The 24,004-nt window shown below is 41.0% G+C and overlaps 2 protein-coding genes across 3 annotated transcripts in view; one reads left to right on the top strand and one right to left on the bottom strand.

Moving 5' to 3' along the window:
* Positions 1–1,482, top strand: part of PHKA2 (phosphorylase kinase regulatory subunit alpha 2) — a 43,916-nt gene extending 42,434 nt beyond the window's left edge. Inside the window, exons 31-32 of one of the 2 annotated variants that reach the window (XR_004080905.2) lie at positions 429–759; positions 1,147–1,482. Coding sequence is in view for 1 of the 2 variants with exons in the window: in XM_031051146.2 (XP_030907006.2) it covers positions 429–602 (174 nt within the window). In the remaining variant the exon portion in view is untranslated. Of the gene's footprint in view, positions 1–428; positions 1,010–1,146 lie in introns of those variants that run through there. The other variant, XM_031051146.2, reaches the window with a different exon arrangement.
* A 4,041-nt stretch (positions 1,483–5,523) lies between these two features.
* The window catches only part of PPEF1 (protein phosphatase with EF-hand domain 1), a 28,651-nt gene continuing 10,170 nt past the window's right edge, over positions 5,524–24,004 (bottom strand). The window contains exons 4-16 of the mRNA XM_005151558.3: positions 23,767–23,939; positions 21,979–22,093; positions 19,522–19,568; positions 15,851–16,017; positions 14,353–14,389; positions 13,741–13,890; positions 11,403–11,603; positions 9,803–9,988; positions 9,051–9,193; positions 8,358–8,464; positions 7,200–7,363; positions 6,268–6,352; positions 5,524–5,796 (exon numbers count right to left, since the gene is read on the bottom strand). Coding sequence (XP_005151615.2) covers positions 5,603–5,796; positions 6,268–6,352; positions 7,200–7,363; positions 8,358–8,464; positions 9,051–9,193; positions 9,803–9,988; positions 11,403–11,603; positions 13,741–13,890; positions 14,353–14,389; positions 15,851–16,017; positions 19,522–19,568; positions 21,979–22,093; positions 23,767–23,939 — 1,769 coding nt within the window. The 3' untranslated portion in view covers positions 5,524–5,602. The remainder of the gene's footprint in view (positions 5,797–6,267; positions 6,353–7,199; positions 7,364–8,357; positions 8,465–9,050; positions 9,194–9,802; positions 9,989–11,402; positions 11,604–13,740; positions 13,891–14,352; positions 14,390–15,850; positions 16,018–19,521; positions 19,569–21,978; positions 22,094–23,766; positions 23,940–24,004) is intronic.

Here is a 24,004-nt window from a genome sequence, read left to right as displayed (position 1 = left end):
AAATTCAGGGTATTCTTCCCCTTACAAAGACAGACCAAATCACTGAAGTATCTTCCGGAAATATGTTTAGAAAGCTAATTTAAGAGTTGTGGGAGATTCAAAGGCAATAAAATTATAGTGGCTAACAAGCTCTGAAGTAAGTGCGTAGACTGAAGTTAGGTTTTGCTTTACCAAGGCATCAGAATTACCAATATGTGAGTATTCCCCCCACAAAGACAAAAATCTGGGCTGTTACATATTCCTCATTTACTCCCACTTATCCAATTAAGTCATGTGGGTCCTATAATAACCCTGATTAAAGTTTTCATGAGGGAAAGGAGAATTGCTTTCAGTATTAAGCACAAATGCAAAATCATAGTTTGGTGTGTTTTTTCCAGTAAATAAGTATGCGCACCTAACATTCCCTCCTCTTTTGCTTGTCTTTTCAGAAATCCTTTGGAGCTACTGGTAGTATCTTGGAGAAAGATGTAGCCACAGGAATTTGCCACTTCTTTTATGACAGTGCTCCAAGTGGGGCCTATGGCACCATGACATACCTAACAAAAGCCATAATTATTTATTTACATGATTTCCTGCCCAGCACGGGCTGTGCGATGCAATAAGCGATGCCTCATGCAGGAGGGAAGGCTCAGCAGCTCCTTCTCCCTCTTTCCCTATCATGAACTTCTGGTTTAGTTGCTGCATGTTTGTGTGCCATGCACTACCTCAGCATTTCACACTGGTTGTCATGCCATGTGCATGCCTCCCTGCAGGGGACAGGTAGGTGGGATTGGCCTGGGTTTGTGGGGATGGGTGGGAAATAACAAATACTAAGGCTTGTTCTGCCCAAAGTGCATCAGTGTAATTCATATTAAATTAGCAAGAATTAGAGAATTCTGTCAAGGGGAAAACAGATTACACTGTGGAGATCCTAAGGCATAATAAAAGGAAAGAGCTGTAGCTCGGGCATAAAGTCTCCCAAATAAGGGAAGTGATGGAATTCATTAAATTTTCTCCTGCTGCGTGTAAATGTACATCATGTGAATCACTAATGCACAGTGTGAAACACCCAGGGAAATGTAAACTGCAGGCCTATGAATAACTTTTAATAAGCAGGTGATATTTCCCATACACATTTATTCTGATTCTCATCTCTTTTGCACTCAGGCAGTGTAGTGCTAACACCAGCTGAGACAAATGTCTTACAATAGCCACTGATACAAGAGGATGGCTTCTTTCAGGAAGCTGCATCTGTCTTTAATCTGACCCAAGCAGCTTCTTTCCCTGCATCCCTGAGGCTTTGGAGCCAAAATCTCAAGTCTCCAGATTCTCCAAGGTGACAGACAGTTTTATGCCTGTAATCCTTTCCTCTGAATGGAGCAAGATAAACCTCTTCTACTCGAGCACTCTTTCCAAGTCCCCCAATCTTTTCCCTTGCGAATAGCCTCAGAGTTAAGAATGGCAGAATTGCCACCCTTCCAGCACAGCTGGAGTTTGTGGAAGGCTTTGATATTTCTCTTTTTTTTTTGTTGTTTGTTTTTTGTTTGTTTTTTGTTTGTTTGTTTTGCTTTTGTTTTTCTTTTGGGGGGGAGTGTGTTTTAATGTGGGTGGGTTTTGTGGTTTTTTTTGTTTGTTTGGTTGGTTGGGTTTTTTAGTTTTTATTTGTTGTTGTTTTTTGGGGGGGTTATGTTTTTTTAATTTGAAGTTGCACTTGTTACATGCAGTTAGGGCTGGGCTGCCCTGAAGTCTCCCGTTAGACATCTTCCACGTTAGTGCCTGCTCCTTGAATCTATCCACTGGAAACCAGTTTCTGAAGAATAAGTGTGCCCTGCAGGGAAATGGCTCTGTGGTCATTTAATCTGACAACAGAGGTAGGCTGCTTCTGGAGGGGAAAGCCCTCCTGTACCCCAGGTGCCACCACCCAGCATGCATCTGGCTGACAGCTTTGGAATGCACCTGTAGCTGTAGCCTTGCCCCATAGTGTGGAGGTGTGCTGGCACTGTCAGCAGAGAGGGTCAAAGTGATTTTATGTTGCCAGGGAGAGTGGAAAAGAGCAGATATGGCCAGTAAAAAGTGTTTTCTGTAGTAATAAGCCTGATAAGCGTATATCCATGAGACTTCTTCCACTCTTTCAAAACATAACTATGCCATTTTCATAGGATTTAGAAACTTTTTTTCTGTAATGGAAGTACATGGTGATTTTGAGAATGAGATTTTTGGTTCCAGTTTTGTAGAGATACGTGAAATACCCTGATGAAAGCAGGGAAGTAAACCTCACTTACCAGCACTCATGGTTCCGGGGAGGCTACACTCATGACAGCCATGGTACTCTGCCTGCTGTCCCTCTGCAGAGTCGCTGCTGCTTGTAGCAACGGCTGGACATTGGCTTAAGGAGAGCAAAGGTGTGGGAGGCTTTAGGAGGTGATTCTGCGGGTTCTTTTCAGTGAGCAGGAGAGTTTTGCAGCCCAGGGGCCTGGGGCCCCTTGGGCTGGATGTCCTGAGAGGCCTGTTCTATGTCAGCCACCATGAAAAGTGTGGACCTGTTGAGGAGCTGGTGCAAAAGTGCAGCTCAGGTACAATTAGCACTTGGATGTAGAAGTCACTGGCATAGTGCCTGTTGTGCAGGAATTTGCCTTCATAATGGTTTGTTGTTTTTTTTTTGTTTTCATATACATTGTGAGAGATCAGTTAAAGCTTGTTTCTAGGTAAATGAAAGAAAAATCCTGTGCCTAGTTTTAAGCAGCCAGATGTGGCAGTGTAGAGCATGAGGGCACAAAAACCTGTGCGATGGTTTCTTGTTCTATCTAGTATCATACAAAAAGTCAGTAGTAGCAGCTGGTTTTGCCAGCTGGTTTTGCTTTTCCTGTGGAATCCTAGGTTTTGGAAGATGCAAGGTGACTTTTCCCTCAGACTACCTTTTTTTTTTTTCTTTTTTTTCTTACCTGCAGTGTGATCTTGTCATCAGAAACATGAAGGGCAGTGTAGCTGGTTCCACAGGCAGTAGCACTGAAGTCTGAAGCATTGGAAATGCCTGTGGGCAAGCATAGCTGAGCCCCCCTTAGCACTTGTTTTTTCAATCAGAGAATCATTGTATTTTAATTTGAAAATCACAGTATGACCAGGAGTTTGGTATATTTTTGATCATGGACTGCAGGCACTTGGAAAGTATTTCGGTGGTAATTTGAATTCAGGTACCTGATGGTGAAGGGTGGGATTCTGAAACGAAAGGCCAATGGAAGGGAAACTTGTGTCACTTGCAGTTCAGGCACCGCTCCAACCTGCTGCTGCATTACTGTTCAGACCAAAGAACTATTCCAATTGGAGAGCTGCATATTAGTGCAAGCCTAATTAAGCAAATAAACTTTTATATAGACCCCCTGCTTCACTGAGGACCCACCTGGAGGGGGCAGAGGTTAAGTTCTTGCAAAGTAGAGCTAGCATTGGTGAGGCAGGGGTGTACTCCCAGTTAAAATACATGATGCCTTTGCAGTTTGTGTGGAGGTGTGCTGACTGGCAGAGGCTCAGTGTGGCTGTTAGGCTTTCCAGGGGAGCAGTAGAAAATAACACAGCCAGCTTCAGGTCCCTGGAAACTCATTATGGAAAAGAGTCAAAGGCAAACAGAAACAACCCATGCCTCAGAATCAAGGGCAGTAATGAATTAAAATAGACCAACCTGAGACTGTGTTGTTCAAGTCTGAGCGGCACTGCTGCCCTAAGCTGTTTCATAGGATCACAGAATGGTTTGGGTTGGAAAGGACCTTAAAGATTATCTAGTTCCAACCCCTGCACAGCTCAGGGGGTGGCCAGCCAGGCCTGCAGGCAGCCTTGGGGCTGGTCAGGGGCACTGCCCGCGATAGTAACTGTGACTGCCTCAGAGCACACAGTGGAGGGTCTGGTAGCAAAGGCAGACTGCAGGGCTGCACTGTCCCATTCCACCTTGTCCCAGGGTAACCAGAGTTGGAGGCAAGATCCCACCACACATGGTTGATGTTTATCAGGGGTGGAGGCTATTTTGTTGCTCCACTGGAGTAAGGTGGGACTGACCCTCATAAAGCATAGCTCACAATCAATGTGTGCTCAAAGCGAACAGTCAGTATTACCAACCATTAAAATGTACTGTAAATTTTGTTTGCACTATTGAAGATTCTTCTTTCCCCCCTCCCCAGGGCAGTAGAAATACGCGTGTGCATGTTTGTTCATTCATCTGTCAAGTTACCGTAGGCAGCAAGACGTTAAGGAAGAGAGCAGTGCCCTCAGCCTAAGCTGCTGTTACATCCTGGGATGATGAACTGGGATGGGTGCTTTGTTTTGTACTTTTCGGACTGTGATTAAATAAAGCCTAGCCTGTCTTGCACCATGAAAATCTAAAAAGGGGCTGGGCTGGAACCTTTCCCTACCCAAAAAGAGCTTTGAGCACCCTGGATGTACTAAGGCTGAATTAGGTAATGCCGTTTTCAGAAAGTGCCTGACCTGGCTGCACTTCATCTCATGTCTGTGTGTTTCTTTCCAACTGGGACATGCAAGAGATCCAGATCTCTCCACTATTCCTCTCTGGGCAGGTGGATAGGACGGGTAGGAACAGTAGTATTGGCTGGCAGCCCAGGAGGGGAGGCAGGGGTGCTGGGCTCTTCCATCTTGCTGTGTTCCCAACACTCAGTTTCAGAATTTATCAGTTTACTTGGTAAAGCATTATGGTTAACTATATGCAGGAATATTTAGGTGTGGTAGTATCAAAATGTGTTTACTTGGGGTTCTTGTTAATTCCTTTGTTTTAAAGATGTACAGTTCATCTTTAGGAAGCGTGTGTTGTATTCAGATGTGTGTAGGATTCCAAAATATAGGCAAAAAGATGACACACCTAAATGTTACGGTGGAGGCCAAAGGTTTATTGAGTGATCTGTCATGGGTGACATGAGCATGCTGAGGCTTTAGCCTCTGTTGGGGTAACAAGTTATGATTGCTGCTTAAGATTGTTGCTTAGCTCCAAATGCCAAGAAATGAAGGGAAAGGTAACCAGTGGCAAGAGGAAACCTCACGCAAGAGTAAACGCCATTCAGGTAAGATCCTCTGAGCTGTGCCTGTAAACTCTTAAGAGGGAAGGTAGGTAGTGACTTGGAATGTTGTAATTCCACTGTCACACAAGGAGCAGGATTAAAAGCAAAACCACTTATTTTAACTATATTCTGCCTTGTTTTCCTCTCTGGGGCTGTTGTGCCTGTGGTATCACCAGGGAGGGTCTGATATGTTCCTTGTTGCACCACTGCTGTTTCTCAGCCATTGCTAAGGGCTGCTGTTAGAAACATGCCCAAGTTTCTCTTCCCATGGGACTGAAGGTGCACCCATGGCAGTGTTCATGGCTTAGACTGATGGGGGAGATGCCACCAAGGGGGAGGATAAGTTGTAAAGGTACTCATGTGGCAGTGACACAGTAATACCATAAGCAGTGGGTTTTCATCTTTGTCTCATTACTGTCAGCTGTACATCACCCAAAAGGGACAAAAGAAATGCTTACACAGTGATGGCCAGGAGTACCATACTGAGCCCATTTATTACCAGATTCCCAGACTGCTTATGATTTCAATGGGAGTGTGAACTGCTATGGTAGGCCACAAGGTCTTCTTTTTCATGAGTTTGCCTTTCTCTCTAGTCTATGAACCACATGAAAGGCCTCTAAAAACTCATTGAAGTCAATGTAGCCATCTTTGTTGTAGTCTATGCTGAGGACTAACTTGGCAAGAGACTCATCAGTTACATCAATGCCCAGGTGAGAAGTGAAGAATTTCCATGTGTGGCGAAACTCCTCAAGGGAAATCAGACCTAAAGGAGACAGGCAGAAGGTTGCTTTCTCCAGTGCTGTTTCTCCTCCCTGCATTCACAAAAGCATGCACACACACCTTTGCTGCAAAGAAGTTACCTGCCTACCATGGCTTGGGTATATGTTTTGATTTCATAACTGAAGTACATTTTTACTTCAGGTAATGATCTAATGCTTTCAGCAGTGGATCTGAGAACGTGAAATACTGAGAGTGGAAAGGAGAAAAAGCCTCCAGAAAGAGCCAAACCAGTACTGGAGATGGGTGCTGTGAGAATTTTTTCCCCAAGCTGGGCTGTGTGCACTGTCCCTTATATGGTTACAGCCTGGCTGCTTAAATTAGTCTTCACTAAACTAGAAAAATTACATCATCTCTAGTTCCTCTATATTTGGAAGTCTTGAGGAGGAAACACAGTGGGGAAAAGTAACTGGTACAGGGTTTCTGGAACTGGCACGGTGAGGCTACCTAGACCTACCTGAGTGATCTTTGTCAATTATATTAAAGATGAGCTCCAGATCCTTTCTGTATCTGCACAGTGTCTCCACCAAAGCTGGCTGAACCTGGGTTTGAAATCACATACAGGAAAGAATTCAGACTTTGGTTTGAGTTAGTCTAACCAACAGAATATATATTAGCCAATTCTGTCTTCCCAGTTTAACTTGTCACATGTTCAAAATAAACCACAATCCTTATGCTTGAATTCCCTGGAATGATACTTTGTGCCTTGCCCCAAGGAAAAATCAGCTAAAAGCTGGCAGTTTCAGATGGCAGGGCAGGGGGAGAAGGAGCCCTTCACACCTCCTACCTTCCGTAATTATTTGTGGAAATATGGATCATGTAGGGAAGATGCTGCATGCCATGAGCTCATACAAAGGTTTTGCTGTACATATGTGAATGGATCCTGCTGGTTAGAAAAATGATGGCACTGGCTAAGTACCAAAGCACTGTGCAGCCACTTGGTAACAGCTGGACTCTGTACAAAGACCTCAGCTGCCACTAAAACTGTAAAAGGCCATCTACAAATGTGACTCCCTCCCAAATGCGACAGGTGCCTGAATTGGCTATGGAGCACATTTGAAAAGCTCATCTCAAAGAGGGAGGACTGGAAGTCAAAAGATTTGTCGCATCTCCTCAGTCACATTATCAAAATGCCCTTGAGAGTCAAGAGAAAGTAAGGAGCAGTTCTAGCATGTGATTCATCCAACCTATTTTAAGCATCTACCTTAGCAGGGAATGATGATGATCTGCACCCTTGCAGTGCTCATTTCCCTCCAGGGGAATAAAAGGAAGCTTGGCATCTTGTTCAGCTGTATCTGTCTACCCGATCAGCCAAACAAGTGTCTTGTGCCTCAAGTTGCACCAAAAGCTGTTCCTCCAAGCCTTGCTAAGAGGCATTTTCATGCTTACCTCCTTTACAGGTTGACTTATTTTCAGATCATAAAAACATGACATGAAGTCAACTTCTCCATCTGGGGTCAGCTGTACTAACTGAGAGCGCAGCATCCTCCAGGGCAGTCCCAGCTGTAGGACAGACTCCATTGCAGCAGCCCAGTCATGGACAGAAATCCTGCCTGCCAGAGGGGGGGGTCAGTTCATGATTACAGGCAGTACGTGACACAGCACTCATCAAGTCACCAGCATGCCTTCTGCCCTTTCTCAAAACGGTTGCAAAACACAAATGATTTCTCAGTAACACTGGGATGAAACCCCTCATACCAGTCGGTAGCAGGGTTGGATTAGGCATTTCCTCACATCTCTTCCAACCTTAACAACTTTTTGATGCTATTATGATGTCCAGCATGTTTTAATGCCTTTTGAGAAAACCAGATAATGTCACAAAAGGTACTTACTTCAGGTTTGAGCTGAGCTGCAACTAGAGAGATGTGGCTGAAAACCCAACAAGACAGAAATAACATTGAACAGGTGTCAGTGGCCAAAGAAGCAGTACCTTCCTGTAACTGATTGTCCCTTTAGGGGCACAGATAACAACTCAGTCAACTGAGAAGCCATCACAAGCAAAAAGTTATATCTGTGCTAGAAATCATCTACTCCTTACTCTTACATAAAAGGTTCAGGTATTGGTTTGCCACTGACTTTTTTTTCAGATGTGTCTCTTAGGGACACAGCCACTTGCCAGCTTTCCTCAGATACCTCCCAGACTCAGAAGGAGACTGGTTACCTCTCACCTGAGACCCCAGTTCCCCATCTAATAGCTTCTGAGGACACTCCTGAGTGAAGGTGGTTGGTTACCTTTCAGCTTCTGGATCTGGATTTGCCTGCCCAAACTGCCCAGCAATAAACACTATTTCATAATTTGCCCATGTGTTTCAGTCATTTTCTTCTTACTTAAAGCTTCTGCCCCTCAAGTTTTTTTCTGGGGCTAGGCACCTGGTAACACCTGTCCTCTGTGGTCATGAAGAACATAAGATCAACCACCCCCTGCTAACCTCCAGCCTTACACTTGGCAGGCAGGACCCTTCTCCATGGGGTTTGTCCCCTCTGCCCCGCTATGTTGATGGAAATGGTGTTCCACATGGTGGCAAGTGGACAGAGAGGTAGTGTTACCTGTGCCGTTGAGGTCATACTGTGCAAAAGCACTAGTAAGTTCAGGCTTGTAGGCATAAATTTGCTCTCGTAAGGACTTCAAGGCAGATGATTCAATTGTACCCACCCTAGGAGGGAAAAAGTGCAGAGCATATCACTGAAATTTGTAAATTAGCATTTTATGCTTTGCAGCATTTGTAATTGAATTCTTACACCCTTTAACATGTACTATGTTTAGGGTCATCCTACAAGACAACATGGGGTAGTGGGGGGGAATAATCTGCATTTATTAGATAATCACATTTATGCAGGTAACACTAACATGCTTTGCACTGGTAAATCTGACCACAATGCTAGGCATGGCAGAGCTGTCACAATCAATTTTTTGGGCTCTGTTCATAGCAGGCTTTGTCCAGATTAATGCTGCAGTCTTAAAGCAGACCTAACAGACAGGCGCCAGCCCTTTATGGGTCCCTAACAGTTGTCTGTTCTAACCACTTTCTGCGACTAATTACCTTTGTGAGCTTCTCAGGAAACCAATTAGAGCACTTAGAATATGTTTTGTCTACTATCTATATTAATTTTTAAATTGTAAAATTTACAAGGAAACCAAAGGAAAATGATGCCTATTCAATTACTCAAGCTATAGATCTGTGGCAAGTACTCACATGCTAAGTGAGTACACACTCAAGTGCACACAACACACAACTTTACCTGTTGTGAAGATTCTTCCTCTGTGTGTGCTCGCTGACTTGATACTGAACAAACCGAGGAATCAGTTCAGGATTCAGTTTGATGTACGCTCCCCGGTTGCTCCCCTCTTCATAATAGTTAGAGGCAGAAAATATAGTGATAACCTGATCATAGGAAACAAGGAAACTGAATTGGCCAGAACAACTCTTGAGACTGATTTCTGAAACTGATCTTAGAGAAACATCCAGGTTCCAAAATTAAGCATCTGCATATAAAATTAGAGGTCAACAACTACATTGTTCACCAAATAGCTTGCACTTTTTGAGTCAGAGACCCAGGCCTGTATTTTAGGCCTGTCACTGGAAGACTTCAGGGGCAGTGTGGTATAACATGCTATTTAACAGAAACCTCATATTAAGAGAGACCTGGTTTTCAGAATTCTTGCTGGCTGCCATGTAAGAAAACAGGCTCAGAAGAGAAAGTATGAAGTTAAAAGGCTTCTAGAGCCTTAAAGCATCTCTTGCACTGTATTTACACATAACTCTCCTCAGGGATTTTGTTGATATTCATTTGTTTTCACACAAGTAAAAAGCTAGTCCCAACTTCCTGAAGCTGTAAAGAACTGTGTTTGTCAGAACTCTGTAATTTGTTCTAACTAGGGCCCAATTTCCCCAGTCCCATTTTAAAGAAATCATTCATTTTGCAGGCAAATATACTGTGGATGTGCCTGTGAAATTCACAGAAGAATTCTACTTTACTTGGAAGCATCTTACCTTCCCATTGTGACTGATATCATAACCTTCTGGCTTAAATTCATGAGACCTGATGAGCATCTTCAGATTATACTTTTTAAACAGGTTGGCAGTGACATCAGGACCAAAGTAACAACCTCCTCCTCGTCTCTTGTTTGGTGTACAGCCCTTTTGGCTTCTTGGGTCACTCCAGAGAATGTCAAGGATCTATAAATGGCACACACAAGCAAGTGAAGACTTAATAGGTAAGGAATGGCAGGCTGTGGCTGTTGTGAGTACTGGGAGAAAATGCACCTGAGTGAACAAGTAGGCTTCTTTTTTTCCTTTTAGTAGGGCATTCTTTTGAGCTGAAAGTTCTGCTTTTCTTAAGAAACATTACCTAGATTTTGGATGAACTTTTTTTTCAGATGAAATAACATTTCAGAAATGTATCTATGTCCTTTACAGCTGAGGTTTCCAGACTCAGGTAGGTACATTGGGAATAGTACATAGGGTACTTCAAAGAGAGCAAAAGCTGACTTCTTCTCATGTAGCTGAGGGGTATTTTCTATTTCACAGGCCTGATAAACATATGGGTCAGTGGTTTTACTTAAACTAAGCTTGAGAGTGCCTGCTCTAAACATGACAAGAGGTGCTTTTTCTTTATTGTCTTCAGTTAGATTCCATTTCTAAACAGGATTTTACATTATTATGTCAGGATTCATTAGGATGAATTATCATAGTCTAAAGTTACCTAACCAAATAATTCTGGTCTATGGTATTTGCACTAGAAGGCAAAATGTGTTTGTTTAAACCTCACTGGATAAGGTTTACACTAACACATTCAATTTTACCTTTGTGTGCATGGCTAGGTGAATGCTTGGTTAGCTGGGAGAGTGTTAGATCTGGGGGCATTACTTGTGCCCATTGTGCTAGTTTGTAGGTCAGATAGGTATCCTGGGAAATCACATTTTCAGAGACAGATAGGCATCTCAAGAAGCTGAAGAAAACTATCTGCCTCTTAAAGCAGTTGTCTGATGAGAAGCTCAGAAAAAAAACCATAAAACTCAATTCGAGCTTCTCAATTGCTGTGCAAATTAAGCTTTTCAAATTGTCACAATTTTTTAAATTGCAGTATGACAAGAGCTCATGTTGCCTCTAATATTTAAGAGGAAATGAAAGGCCAGAGGACAAAAACTATTCACTCTTGAGCAATCAGTCTGTAGGAGTTGGGGATTTTTTGGACACAATCAGCATTTAGCTGCCAAAACTACAGCCAAAAAAAAGGTGCTTGCTATTGCAAACAATTTCAAAGTCTGACCTATTTAAGCCGACAACTATATATGTGCCAACAGATCCAACCACATGAGGGCATGCAAACACAGTTCAGACTGAGCAGTTTCCTCCTCGTCATGGCTGAAGAAAACACTGAGTAAACTGTACTTGTATAGAAGCACGAGCCTTTCTTATCAGGTCTGCAAAAAGCATCAAAATAACTAATAGCTGGCTAGTATACTCCCAACAGTGATGGGTTTCTTATTAAGAGACGGCTCCCTCAGACCCAAACATACTGTCTGAAGAGAGCATCTGCTGGCTTTGTGCAGGAGGGGTTTGGAATCAATCTGTCTTTGGTTTCACATACTTGTTTCCATTCCTTCTCAGAAGGGTCTGAAGACAAATTTGAGCCTGAAGGCCTAGTGGAGCCTGACGAAGAGATGTGTTGTGTTTTCTGTGCAAGATTCTGGCTGGCAATCTTTTTACTGGGTCTGGTTGTAGGAATGCTCTCCTTCACTTTGTCTTGTCTGACTCTTACTGACTTTGGAGGCTGCAGCAAAGATTTCACCTATTTAAAAATAATAATAAAAATGGAACAAGTTAGCAGAACATAAAGATGATACAAGCATGTTAGCTGAAATGCACATCACTTCCCTTTTTCTGTACTCAGTATTGAACTCTCATAATGTCATGAACTCACAGGTTTGGTGAAAGCTACAGGTGTTTGTCACTTGCAGAAATTTTGCTTTCTATCTATCAGTGATCAACCTCTTCAGAGCTGTTCTTATAATCTTACTCATATCCAAGGACTCATTCCAAGCCACAGTCAATCATAAAGCTGCACTATAAAGCAGGTACAGTATGGGCTCCAGAAGGAAACTTAAGTGCCCAGCATCACTGGAAATGGAAAATATACATCTATACTGTACTGATGAAAAAACTGCATTCATTACTGCTCTGCTGCAATACTATGCTGCTATTTATTCAGCTAAATGGAATACCAGGAGGATAACAGTGAAATTTATATCTATCTATATATATATATATATATATATTATAATTCATCAGGCCCTTTCACTGTTAAATCAATCTCCTCCGATATGCATGGGCATTTGATTTTTTTGGAGCTGTGTGGTATGGCTCCATGAATGCATGTTAATACAGACTCCTCTCCCCTGATGATCTTTTTTTCTCATTTGAGATTTTCTCATACTAGCTCATTTCCAAAAGAAAAGAAACCCAACAACAAAACACACACACATGCTCCCCCAAATTCTACTCTTTAACAAAGAAAAGGACTGATGCAAAACAAAATGCAAAATACTGGGTTATTCCCCAGCTCACTGACTAGTATTTGAGACCTGTCAGTCTCCAGCTGTACCAATTAAAATACATCAGTTGGCCAAGTGATATTTGCCCCAAGTTGTGGCCCACACTTGTCTCATTAGCAACACTCTCCTGTGACAGCAACTTTGATCTGTTAATTTTGCCTTTCACAGATACTCTGTCAGTAACATGCTGAGCCCAGCCTTGGTGAAAGTGTGGGCAGAACCCAGCTCACAATTAAGATACCTACATCTGTTGTTAGGAACCCAATTTTACTGTACAACAGTACAGCCAATAGAGTCTAGACTCCCATGACCAGAAGTATAATTGGCCTTTTCGCATCTTTAAGAAACTGTCACATCTTTAAGAAACTGTCCTGTAAAGCATTTATTTCTGCATTAGAAAACAAGGATAAGAGAAATAGCTCTTGATTCCACAGACATGGATGACAAGGTACACAAGGTCACTTAAATGTGTGTATATCATACCACCTGATATCATACCACCTGGGATGTTCTACCATGTGTGTGAATTAACATGAGGTGGGCAGATGTCACCCAGGAGACTGGTGGAGAAGACCTGTGAAGGTTTTGTCCAGAGGCAGGCAAAGGCTGGAGGGGACATGCCTAGGCTACAGGGTGCCTCCATGAACAGCAGTGGAGACCTATGCCTGAGCAAGGACAAGACCTGGATGTCCATTGATTATAAGGAGCCTCAGCACCCTCGTCACAAGCAGACATCTTGATTTATTTGTCCAAATTGAGACTCACGCCATTTTTCACTGATTTGAAGGAGCTGTGTCTGCTCACCATATAAAAATTAAAAAAAAAAAAAAAATCTCTTCCAAATCCCTGAAAAGCAGTAGTTTCTGTTTTTTCAAGCCCAGTCTTGATGTTTGATCCTCCTGGAAAGGCTCTCCCACATGTGCAAAGCTCAGCTGCTGCCACGGGAGAGTCTCACAGCTGGAGAAACACCCACACACAACAGATGGCAGAAGCACAGCCCCAGGACAAAGGCAGTGCTAGCAAGATGTAGCTAGATTGATTCATGAAGTGTCTAAAAAAACCTGAGAATTAAGTACTTTTTGTACTTTCTGGCTGATGTGTCATCACTGCAGGAAGGAGGTACCTTAAGTGGTTTTAGACATCTTAAAGTCAAAAGACCCATGTTATTTGATAGCAGCCAAACAATTGGCTCCCAAGGCCTACTGAAACTTTCTTTCCTAAACAGTGATTTAGAAGAAAAATAAGATTTTTCCCCCTTACATACCTTACGCAGCAGCCATTTGCTTTCCTAATGCAAACAACTTGATCTTAGCATTTTTACTCCTATTTTTTTAAAGAAAACAAAATTAGCCCCATGTGAATATGATCTTTTACCTTATTTCTCTCAAGTGCATTCAGGAAATCCAAATCTGTGGTGTCTGAAATCCCTCCATGCAGGATAAGAACTTTGTTATTAATTATAGTGGCAAGGGGAAGCCAGCTAAAGACATCTTGCAGAAGACACAAAATCTGATCCCCATGGTCCTGTAAAACATAGGTGTATATTAGACCCTATTTCTTGCAGATTCTGTCACTTCTAAGCCCAAGATTTTGCTGAAGTGTCTGCCACAGTCTGTATGAACATTCCATCCAGGAGAGTCTCTGAACTGCAACATTGTTAAACAAACATGTTCCAACATTTACTTTAGAGCTGCTTGATTGTCTCTAGCATTTTGGTTTTCTCACATTTCACCTCTTTTTGTGTTCTTGAGTGGCCTTAATGATGTTATTTATTTCATCCCATAGATCTTTGAGCATAAAAGGCTAATGCTTTAAATTGTTTTGTCAGTTATTCCACTGATACTCCAAAATAATTCCAACTCCATTTCTAAAGTCATTCAGTGCTACACCTAAATAAACTGGTTGGAAGTTTCCTTGTTTATACAGTTTTTATTTTAAAAGTGCAAGCCTATAAACAAAATATAGGGGAAGGAGGAGGACTCTTACCTTGTACTTCCTCGAAACTTCCTTTGTGAAGCCATATCTGAAAATAGGACAGCATAATGAGCTGCTTTTCAGTATATCCTTCTGCATTATTTTCTGTGCTACAGTGTTTGCCAGGAGTTTTCTTGCCTTCTTTTTGTCCTGCCATTCTAACTCAGTTAAAATGTGTTTTCTTCTGCTCTGTCTCAAGAATTCAGTTAAACTGATTTCTTGTATATACAAGTGATCAAGAGCAAAATCCAGACCAGTAATGATTAAGTGGCTTTTTTCCCAGCTAAATGAAATAGCTTAGCAGTTTTACCTTTGGGATACTGTAGAGAAATCTCAAGGAACCTGTTAACAGGAAAAAATTCCTACAAAAACTCACTCAACCTTATTAGATTATGTCATCTGTCACATCTTTTCGCTCACAAAGAACATGGATTTTGATACCTCATTCTTCTAACACCAAGATATCCTTGGTGCAAAGGGAGTTTTTGCAACACCCTAACTCAGCTTTCAAATTTACTTACATGCAGCACAGCAAAATGCCCACCAAAGACCCATACACACTAATACATCTTCGCGCTCCATACCATCACAGACTTAGGTAATATTTTCTACTATTTTGAGTGGGAATTATCTTACCTCATAGACAAAGTAACTGATCTTGGTTTATGTTGTGGGGGTTTTTTTAATTAGGTGCTGGAAAAGTAGGTATCATGTGAACTTGGTTCTCTTACATGGATCATTAATAGGATTTGATTTTTAAAACAGCAGTATATTCTGCACAGATCAAATGATAGAAGGGATACAACAGTTTACCCACCAGCCAGTCCCCCAGAGGCTTACTGGGACAGCTTAGAATCACAGAGAGTAGGACTAAGGAGTTCAAAACTCTTTCAGATAATTTTGTCCACAAGACACACTTTCACTACAGCCAGAGACACTGGCCACGCTCACTCCTGTGGTAGAGCTGAATACAAATGTCTGTATTAGAAAGCAGGGTCTCAGCTGTTCCTGCAATGGGACAGACTGGCACCTCTCAGCTAATGGATCTCCACTATGTAGAAGTGCAGATATTTACCTACCCCTTGTGTTTGGGAAGTGACATCTAAGTCTAAAGTTAAGTGAAATATCAGCTCCTGGTTTACAGGTTCCATTGTATTGCATATTACTATGTCTTTTGCTATGGTATAGAAAAGCCAATGATTTAACTAAAATATAATCTTTCCATCCACCCCCCTTCCCTAAATTTGATACTCTGGAAGCTACACTAAGCCCATTGACTTCAATGGATTATGATTAGGTCAGAGGCATGACTCCTATTGAAGTTCCTGTGTATAATGAGGGTGCTCTTTACCCCCTTCATACATCCTGAAGATGCAAAGCTACACCTGAATACCTACTAAAACATTATTTCTGTTTTAATGTGACACAGGGGCTAAAGTAGCATTCAAAAGCTCCAACATTTCTAGTGAAAGGCCAGATACTCCCCCACTCACTGCCCCCTAAAACCTACCTCAGGTTCATGATGTAGTCTTCATGGTTTCCTCTATTCAAGTGTAAATTATTGGGGTAGATGAGAAGAAATGCAAACAGGATTATAAGAATTTCCATAGAATTTTTCCCTCTGTCAACAAAATCACCGTTAAATATGTAAGGATTTTGTTCTGAAGGCAGACCATTCTGCAAAAGGAAACAAAACCAAGAACATTTAGAGATGTTGCTATCCTACTGGTATAAAGGAAACTGTTTCAATGAGATCACGTTATGCTTCCAAAACTCACAAGAAAGGCTATAGTCCAGAGGACATAAAAACTTACTACAGAACTCTTTAAGAATTTGATTCCTATTGCTTTAATCCTGAAAGCACTACTTGAATTTTATTCACATTACACTTTGCCACCCCCTAGAGGAAAGAGGCTAAATGTAAGTATTTCTTGCCTTACTTTTTTCTGAAGATGCTTTATCATGAATGGTGACTTACCGAAAGCTAGTATTGTGAACTGATGGTATATTTAATATGATTAGATATCAATATGGCAGTGAGTGCCATCAGCTTACAGAAAGTATAGTAGCAACTACCTATAGCTCCATCATTTCCAATAGAGATCAAAATATGATTTCAATTTTGATTGCCAGAAAAAGGAAACCCCTTTTTTCACAATTTGAATGCACAAGAATCATCAATAGAACCCATATAAAATCATGTTACAACTGTGGCAGCCACTCTTAACAGATCTGGCAGCATTGCAAGACATCCCATTTCTGAATTTAGCTACTGTGCTAATGTCCAACATTTCCTATGTTCCTATGGTATTCCTGAGTATACTGCCTTATCAGATTTCTTGCAGGATGCATTATTTGGCCAGGGACTCAAATATTTAATTTGAATTCATTAAGAAAAGTCTTTTTTGTCCCAGTCAAGTGTCCTGTGCTGTTAACGTCAGAATGCAGTAGTGAATCTTGGTCTCTTGATTCCCACAGTGGCACAATCCCAAATGCTGTAAATACTGCTTGCTTGGTTTTCGCTATAGCTTCTCCCCAGCATTATCCAAGTTAACTTAGAGGAGGCCTGTGATTTCCCTCTGCTCACAAGAGTGGCAATTCACAAGACTCTGCTAATGCAGTGGCTTGTAGTGGTTTTAAAAAAGAAATGATGCATTTCAGGTGTGGAACAGAAAGGAGAGACTCAGAAGCAGCTCCTGGAAAGATAAGTTAATAAAAGCTGTGTCTTTACACCAACAAGCTTGTTAATCATGAGCAGATTGCCAGTATACAGACAGCCACCCTAACTGGAGTCCTCATGGAAAGACAGAGTGACTGAGGCATTTTCTAGATTCTATAATTGTTTTTCTAAAAGCTTACCTACCACTCTTAGTTTTAAATAAAAGCTTGTTTTGGACTTCTAACTTCAATGTGAAATTTTAGTTTTGTTCTACACTCATGCAAAGTTTTATTTCCTTTTCTGTGGTTTTGACCAACAATAAAAACAAAACTAAATTAAAGGCTGTTGCAGCCTCTGACATGTCAGGGTGGACAAGGCCCTGTAATGATTAGCAAGTTGCTGCTGGGCATCATTACTGTATCTGCTGGGTTAGTGATTAATTAACTTCCGTTTGTCGTTTGCATTTTCTTCAGGCTATTTCTATCCATGGCATCCATTATAGAGCAATACATAATTTAAAATTCAAATGCTTCAAGGAATTTCAGGAAATGCTGTAATATAATGGAGATTAATGCAAGGACTGAATGAGCCTCAAACTGGCTGTTAAGAAAAAAAGTAATTATCCTACACTCACTCAAACCAGGTTTAAGCATGACAAGCAGTACTGTATCAATAAGTTGTAGATTGCTAGCTTCTGTGCGTTTGCTGTTGGCAGCCTGTAAAAGTGTTGCGATAAAAGCTCCCTGGATGGAGCCCCACGCTCAAGGTGCTGACCTGCAGGCAGGTAGCCCAAATGCTTCAGCAGCCATTTTAGCTCCGCACAGCTCTGTGCAGACCTGAGATCACTACACTCCTCACTCATGGCACTGTTTTGGATTGTACCCACTTGTTTTAGGTTATGAGTGGTTCATACCAACTCAGAGGAGGATATCCCTTCCAACTGAAACAGTGTTAGGAAAGCATAAAAAAAAATGGATCCCAGAAGCTGATGGGGTTCACTGCTCAGCTGAGTAAACTACTCATAGGGGAAATGAAACACTGTGTTGTTTAATTTGCTTCTAAATAACTAAGCAGCTGTATCATGTGCTCTCTGTTTTCTCAGCCACTTTGAAATGACAAAATATTTGTCATTATTAGGTTTTATGGAAGGACTCCCCTAGAAGCTTCACAAAGAATGACTAGGGGATAAATCTAGTCCCTGAAGTCAAAGGGAGATTTGGGTCCAAATTTACTGAAGTCAGGATTTAGTCCTTTCTTAGAGTTTTTCTCTTTGTAACATTCATTAGAGAGGGGAAAAAGCATCATCATCTGTTTCCTCCAAAAGAGTAAAACTCAGGCTGATTGCAGCTGTAAATATATCTGAGCATTTATCTTTGACATAGTTACTTTCCCCATTCCAGATCCTGTGAATGAAATCAAGCTGTATCCTACTCTTATTCCAACTTCAAAAGATAGTCAAATATTTTAATTAGATGGTAAAGAGACTGAAAGCCAAGGACCAGCTAAAGGTAACTGATGAGAAAAGTGGAACTCTGTAAAAAGGTCTGATTATACTTCAGCAGACTGCAGGTATGCACCTGGGCAAAACAACAAAGTTGCTATTCAACAAGTGTCAGCTACAATATAACAAAATTTGGGGTGGGGGAGGGTGTTGGGGGGTGGAGGTGGGTAAGGAGGAGGCAGTTACATAACTTAAACATCTGGTTTAGGTCACTTCAGTCTCCATTCAGTGCAGATGAATGTATAAGTATCAGACACAAATCCTTTCTCCCAGAAAGCTCAAAGCAAAGAAAGTATCTGCTGAATGAAAGGTGTCGATTCACGTTAAAGATAAATGTGAAACTAAATACAGGAAATTTCCTGCATCTTCAGTAAACATACAATTGTGGAAAAAAATAGCCTGGAGCTTTATTTTTTTCACATCAGTTAAACAGAGCTAGGCTTTTTAACATTAAAAAGTGATCAGTTGTTCAGGGATATGTGACGGGTGCCCTTGGCATTTCCATTTTGTGCAGACTATGTGATTGCCTCCAGCACTTAAAAAGCTTTTAAACAGAGAATTCTTTTTGTTTCCTGTAAACAAATAATAATAAAGACCACTTTACAGATATCAATGTAAGGCCTAAGTGAAAGCTTCTGCATTTTTTTCCGGAAAGCCAAAATTATCCATGGTGTAATGTTACATAAGAAACTAGTTATCTCCTGATTTTAGAAGACTTTAGTCAAGATAGAATACAAAACAGCAGCAGGACTTTGGAGGCATTGCAAGGAACCCTCTTGAGTTCTGGTTCTGCTCCAGTTCAACACTTAGGAAGAGGAAGACCTCCTGGATCCCCTCCTTCACAGTGAGCAGGAGGATATGGAGAGGAAAAGCTATGACAAAGGTACCATTCAAACTGTTCCACAAATGTGTGCGTTACATGCACGGGGCATGTACAGTTATACAGTGATAAATCAGACATAAATTCATGTTATTAACAAGTCATGAAATGAAAATGCTATGTCACAGACTGCCTACCTACCTTATAGAATATCAGCAAAAGATCATCCAAGTTTCCATGCAAATCTCCTACAGGAAACAAAAAAATAGGGTTTTGTTGTTGGGTTTGTTGGGTTTTTTTAATATATTTTCTCACAGAAGAGAAAAAAAGAAAAAAATGGAATTATAAAACTGGAATTAGTCTGAATATGTTTTCCCCCATGTTATCCCCAGTAGTTTGCTTTGTATTAGGACCAGCTTCATTTAAGGTACAAGCTGAAGCTGCTTGTAAAATCTGGCAATTACTTTAAAAGTCTACAATTGTCTTGCATAAAGTTTTTGTCTTCCCAGCTAGATCTGAAGATTGGACCAGTCACACAGCCAGAGGTTCAACAAGAGAAATGGGACTAAGATGAACAAATATATTACGAATATGAAAACCAGAAAATGTCACTAAAAGACATTCAGACATATGATAGACTTCTACATACTAACACATTTAAATTGACTAAGTAGCCCACTGTCTACAGCACAACTAAACATCTGTCTGATTCACGGCCAGGTTTTGATTACTACAGGCAGGATTTGATGGAGAGTATGTATGATGTATGCCTCAGTGATGAGACAGGAATGAGAGATTTGGCTCCTTCTGACAGGTTTATTTTGGAACAGGTTGGGGATTTCACCCCAACACAAAGGATCACTGCAGCACAGCTCCCCACACATATGACTAAATTTCATGCTCACAGAACCAACCTCATGTCTGTGACTCACCACCAAAAAGCCACAGCAGTTTCAAAACTGATCTTGTAATAATATGCTTCCACCAGCAAATAGTAGGAAAAGTGATGTTTTTACACTGTCTACATATTCTCTGTGCAACTTTTTATTAATTATCATCCTACAGAAGGCATTCTAAGCAAACATTTCACATGTATATTTAATCTGCATTATTAGTTTGAAATTTAAAAAAGGGAAGAGGGATTTCCTTATTTCAAGGAAATCAACATTTTGGATCAATTATCTCTAAAAAATGATCATCTTTTGCAGAGGATCTTTCTGGGTACAAAAGCTATTAGTTTCAGTTCAGGAAAGGGACCCCTTTAGATGCTGCTTACATAATGCAAATGTAATACTAAAATGCAATACTAGCATGCATTCTGCATAGTAAGAATATGCTTAATAAGAACGTGTAACAAACAAGTTTGAATCTGTGTTACCTTCGTTTGGAGAGAGGTTTTGTTGGCTTGGTTAACAAATCATTGTTTATACGAAACCTCATTTAAGAAAACCCTTTCCTGGCAATCATAGTAGGTGCACAGCCACATCTTCAAAAGCATTATTAGTTTTGCATGTGTCACAGTACCCCTTCTTATATCACTTGATCATTACACACAGCACACTGCTAACCATCAAGAGTTAACATCACCATTACTGTTCTGTTTTGCAGCTACTATGTTCTGTGAATCAGGATACTGCATCCCTTTATTCTGGAGAAGGCTGCATGGAGACCTCATAGCAGCCATCCAGCATCTGAAGGGGGCCTACAGGGATGCTGGTGAGGGACTATTCATTAGGGACTGTAGTTATAGGACAAGGGGTAATGGGTTGAAACTTAAACAGCAGAGGTTTCGATTGGATATAAGGAAGAAATTCTTTACTGTTAGGGTGGTGAGGTACTGGAATGGATTGCCCAGGGAAGTTGTGAACGCTCCATCCCTAGCAGTGTTCAAGGCCAGGTTGGATGAAGCCTTGGGTGATATGGTTTAGTGTGAGGTGTCCCTGCCCATGGCAGGGGGGTTGGAACTAGATGATCTTGAGGTCCTTTCTAACCCTAACTATTCTATGATTCTATGATTTACAGAAGTGTTACAAAATAAATGGGCAATGACCTCTTAGGTCTTTACCTTGTGACACATCACATCACTCTGTGAGACCAATTTTTTGCTTGTATAAACACTCATCTATCCTCTTGGGTCCCTTTAGAAATGAGGGTTTATTATAATTTCAATTTATACTAGATAGTCATGCTGTCAGTGAAAGGCCTTGTTTGCCACCCCTATTAAGTCCTCATTAAAATCATTACTGAGTACATTGTTGATGGCAAAATCTTTTTCTCAGCAAGAGGAGAAAGCAGTGAGACTTGCAACCAGTGATCAGAATACTCTGCGACATTTCAGAGATTTGTGCAGGAATATTTAAGCTACAGTGCAGTGTTAGCTGAATTAATACTGACTCATTCAGGAATGTTAAATGAGAAAAGGAAAGAGTTGCTGAGGGACTTTCTTAAAATGTACTTAGTGTGACTCAGGAACCTTTTTTAGCTGTTGTTCCAACTTATGCATTTGTAGGGGAAAAAATCCAAAAAACAAACCAAAACCAAAACAAAAGCACCAGGAACTTCCTTGTAATGGCAACACCTGGAAATGTCTGTATAATTTTCTAACCACTTAAAATATCAACTCATAGCCCAAAGCAGTTATCTTCTCTGGCACTTTACCACAGACAGTTATCTCCTTGGAGTAGGAAGTTGAAATACGGGTGATATTTGGCATCTCCTTGAGAACCCTCCTAGTTTCATATAGCAGCTGCAGTACATAACGGGCATGAAGAAGCTGTGAGGAAAAAAAAATGCAGGGAGAAAAGAAAGACGTATTAGATGTAGCAAAACGTCTGTTTGCTTTATTGATCTCCGACATGTATTGCCAAGATTACTCATACTACAGACCTCTGGACCTGATTGAAGGCTGTATGGTTTAGTGTTGGGAATTAGAGGTGTTCATAGCCTTGCACTTGCTTCCCAGTGAATGGATGTAGAGCCCTTAATGAACTTGCTTTACGTATTTTCCCATTTTATTTCTAGTGTATTGTTTCTACTATTCCCATCTACAGAAATGATAAAAGATTGCATTTTACAGCACTGTTAATCATTACATAAGGTCATCTGTTCAAAGCAACTTGAGGGAAGAAAAAAAAAATCTAGGTGTGAGTTATAAAAACCCAAAAAAACCAAACCCCCCAAAACAAAAAACATAAGCCAAAAACCAAACCAAACAACACAAAAACTACAAACAAACAGAAAAAAACCAAACCAATCAAAACAAAACCAACAAAGGCCATAAATGACATTTCAGCAAATTGCAAATATGAGAGGGAAACTCCAGCAAGAGTTACCTTTATGAAAATTTTGTCAGTTTGTGATTTTTAAGGCATTTAATACAGACAACTCTGAGGAAATTTGGTAAAGGAGACAGATGAGCTATGGACTGACTTTTCAAGAGTTGTGGTTTAAAGCAAAAAAGAAGGCCAATTACATATAGTCATTTCCTTAATAAAATGCCAGCCACAGTAAGAGAAGAGAGAGCTGACAGTAAGGTGAAATCTGGGTGGGCTCATTTATCATGGATTTTATATTTTACTACTTTTAAGATCAGCCTTCACAGAAAATTACAGAAAAACCCCCAAACCCAAAACAAAAAACCAACCAACCACCATTACTTAGTAAATTAAAAAGCAAGACAGACTCTTATCCATTACGTACAGTGTACTGGTTAAGCACAAATGACCACAAGTTCAAACAAAGCTGTGCCATGCAGTGTTTCCCTGCCCCACTCTCATCTTGGAAGAGGGCAGCGAAGGAGCCTGTTCAGGAACATAGAGAATCAACAACAGTCTTCTCCATGCCTTGGCAGACACATACAGTAAGCTCCTGAGATTTGTGCTTTCACCCTATTCCACTACACTAGTGGATTCTTCATATTCACTCTTTTATTATGGTAGTCTTGCACACTGGAACAAGGTGACCATTCAAAAAGCACTTTTAACCCAGAAAAAGATGGTAACTAGTTTCTGAGTTAGCTTAGGACACCTTCCCCAGTCTTGCACCTTCACTGATAACCCCTGCCTTGAAGCTGCTAAGGGTTCCCATTACATGATCACTGTAATCTCTGCCTGAAGAGTAGGTCCCAACTAGTCCCTGCTTCCTCCCCAGTGCTGGCTCTGGTGGTCATGCAGTCAAATAGTGAGTCAAATCTGGGAAACAGTCTGTCTGAGAAGTGACTGTTTTTGATTTTGTCATGGTAGATTCAAGCCAGATCAGTCTCCAAAGACAGGTCACCATGCATCTCTGTGATCACATGGGGCTAGCAGGATAGGGTAATAGGATGGTAAGGGTGAAATAACTCCTGGTCACCCATTTAGCCTTATGTTGGATTCAACCGATTGTGGAGCTACAACTTGACAGAAACATAAAATAAGTTAAAAAAAAATCAAACTACTTGTAGCTTACTTGTTCACTCTTGAAAGCATGAAGAAGAGCATTGGCATCATTAATAGTAAGGGGGAAAGAGAGTCGGGGTCCATAATAAGAGTCTGGAACATCAATCTTCTTTTCAAATTCTGTTAAACTTAAGCCTTCTTCTACCAGATCAGAAACATTAGGCCTGGCAAAAGTTTCAGAAACTGGAAAAGAGAAAAGAAAAACAACAATGTAGAAACTCCACCAGTCCACATAATGCCCTAAGAGC

This window comes from Melopsittacus undulatus, chromosome 2, assembly GCF_012275295.1.
Source record: "Melopsittacus undulatus isolate bMelUnd1 chromosome 2, bMelUnd1.mat.Z, whole genome shotgun sequence".
Classification (NCBI taxonomy): Eukaryota; Metazoa; Chordata; class Aves; order Psittaciformes; family Psittaculidae; genus Melopsittacus; species Melopsittacus undulatus.
The sequence above is the reverse complement of the archived record's forward strand: the minus strand, read 5'-3'. Positions and strand labels throughout refer to the sequence as shown.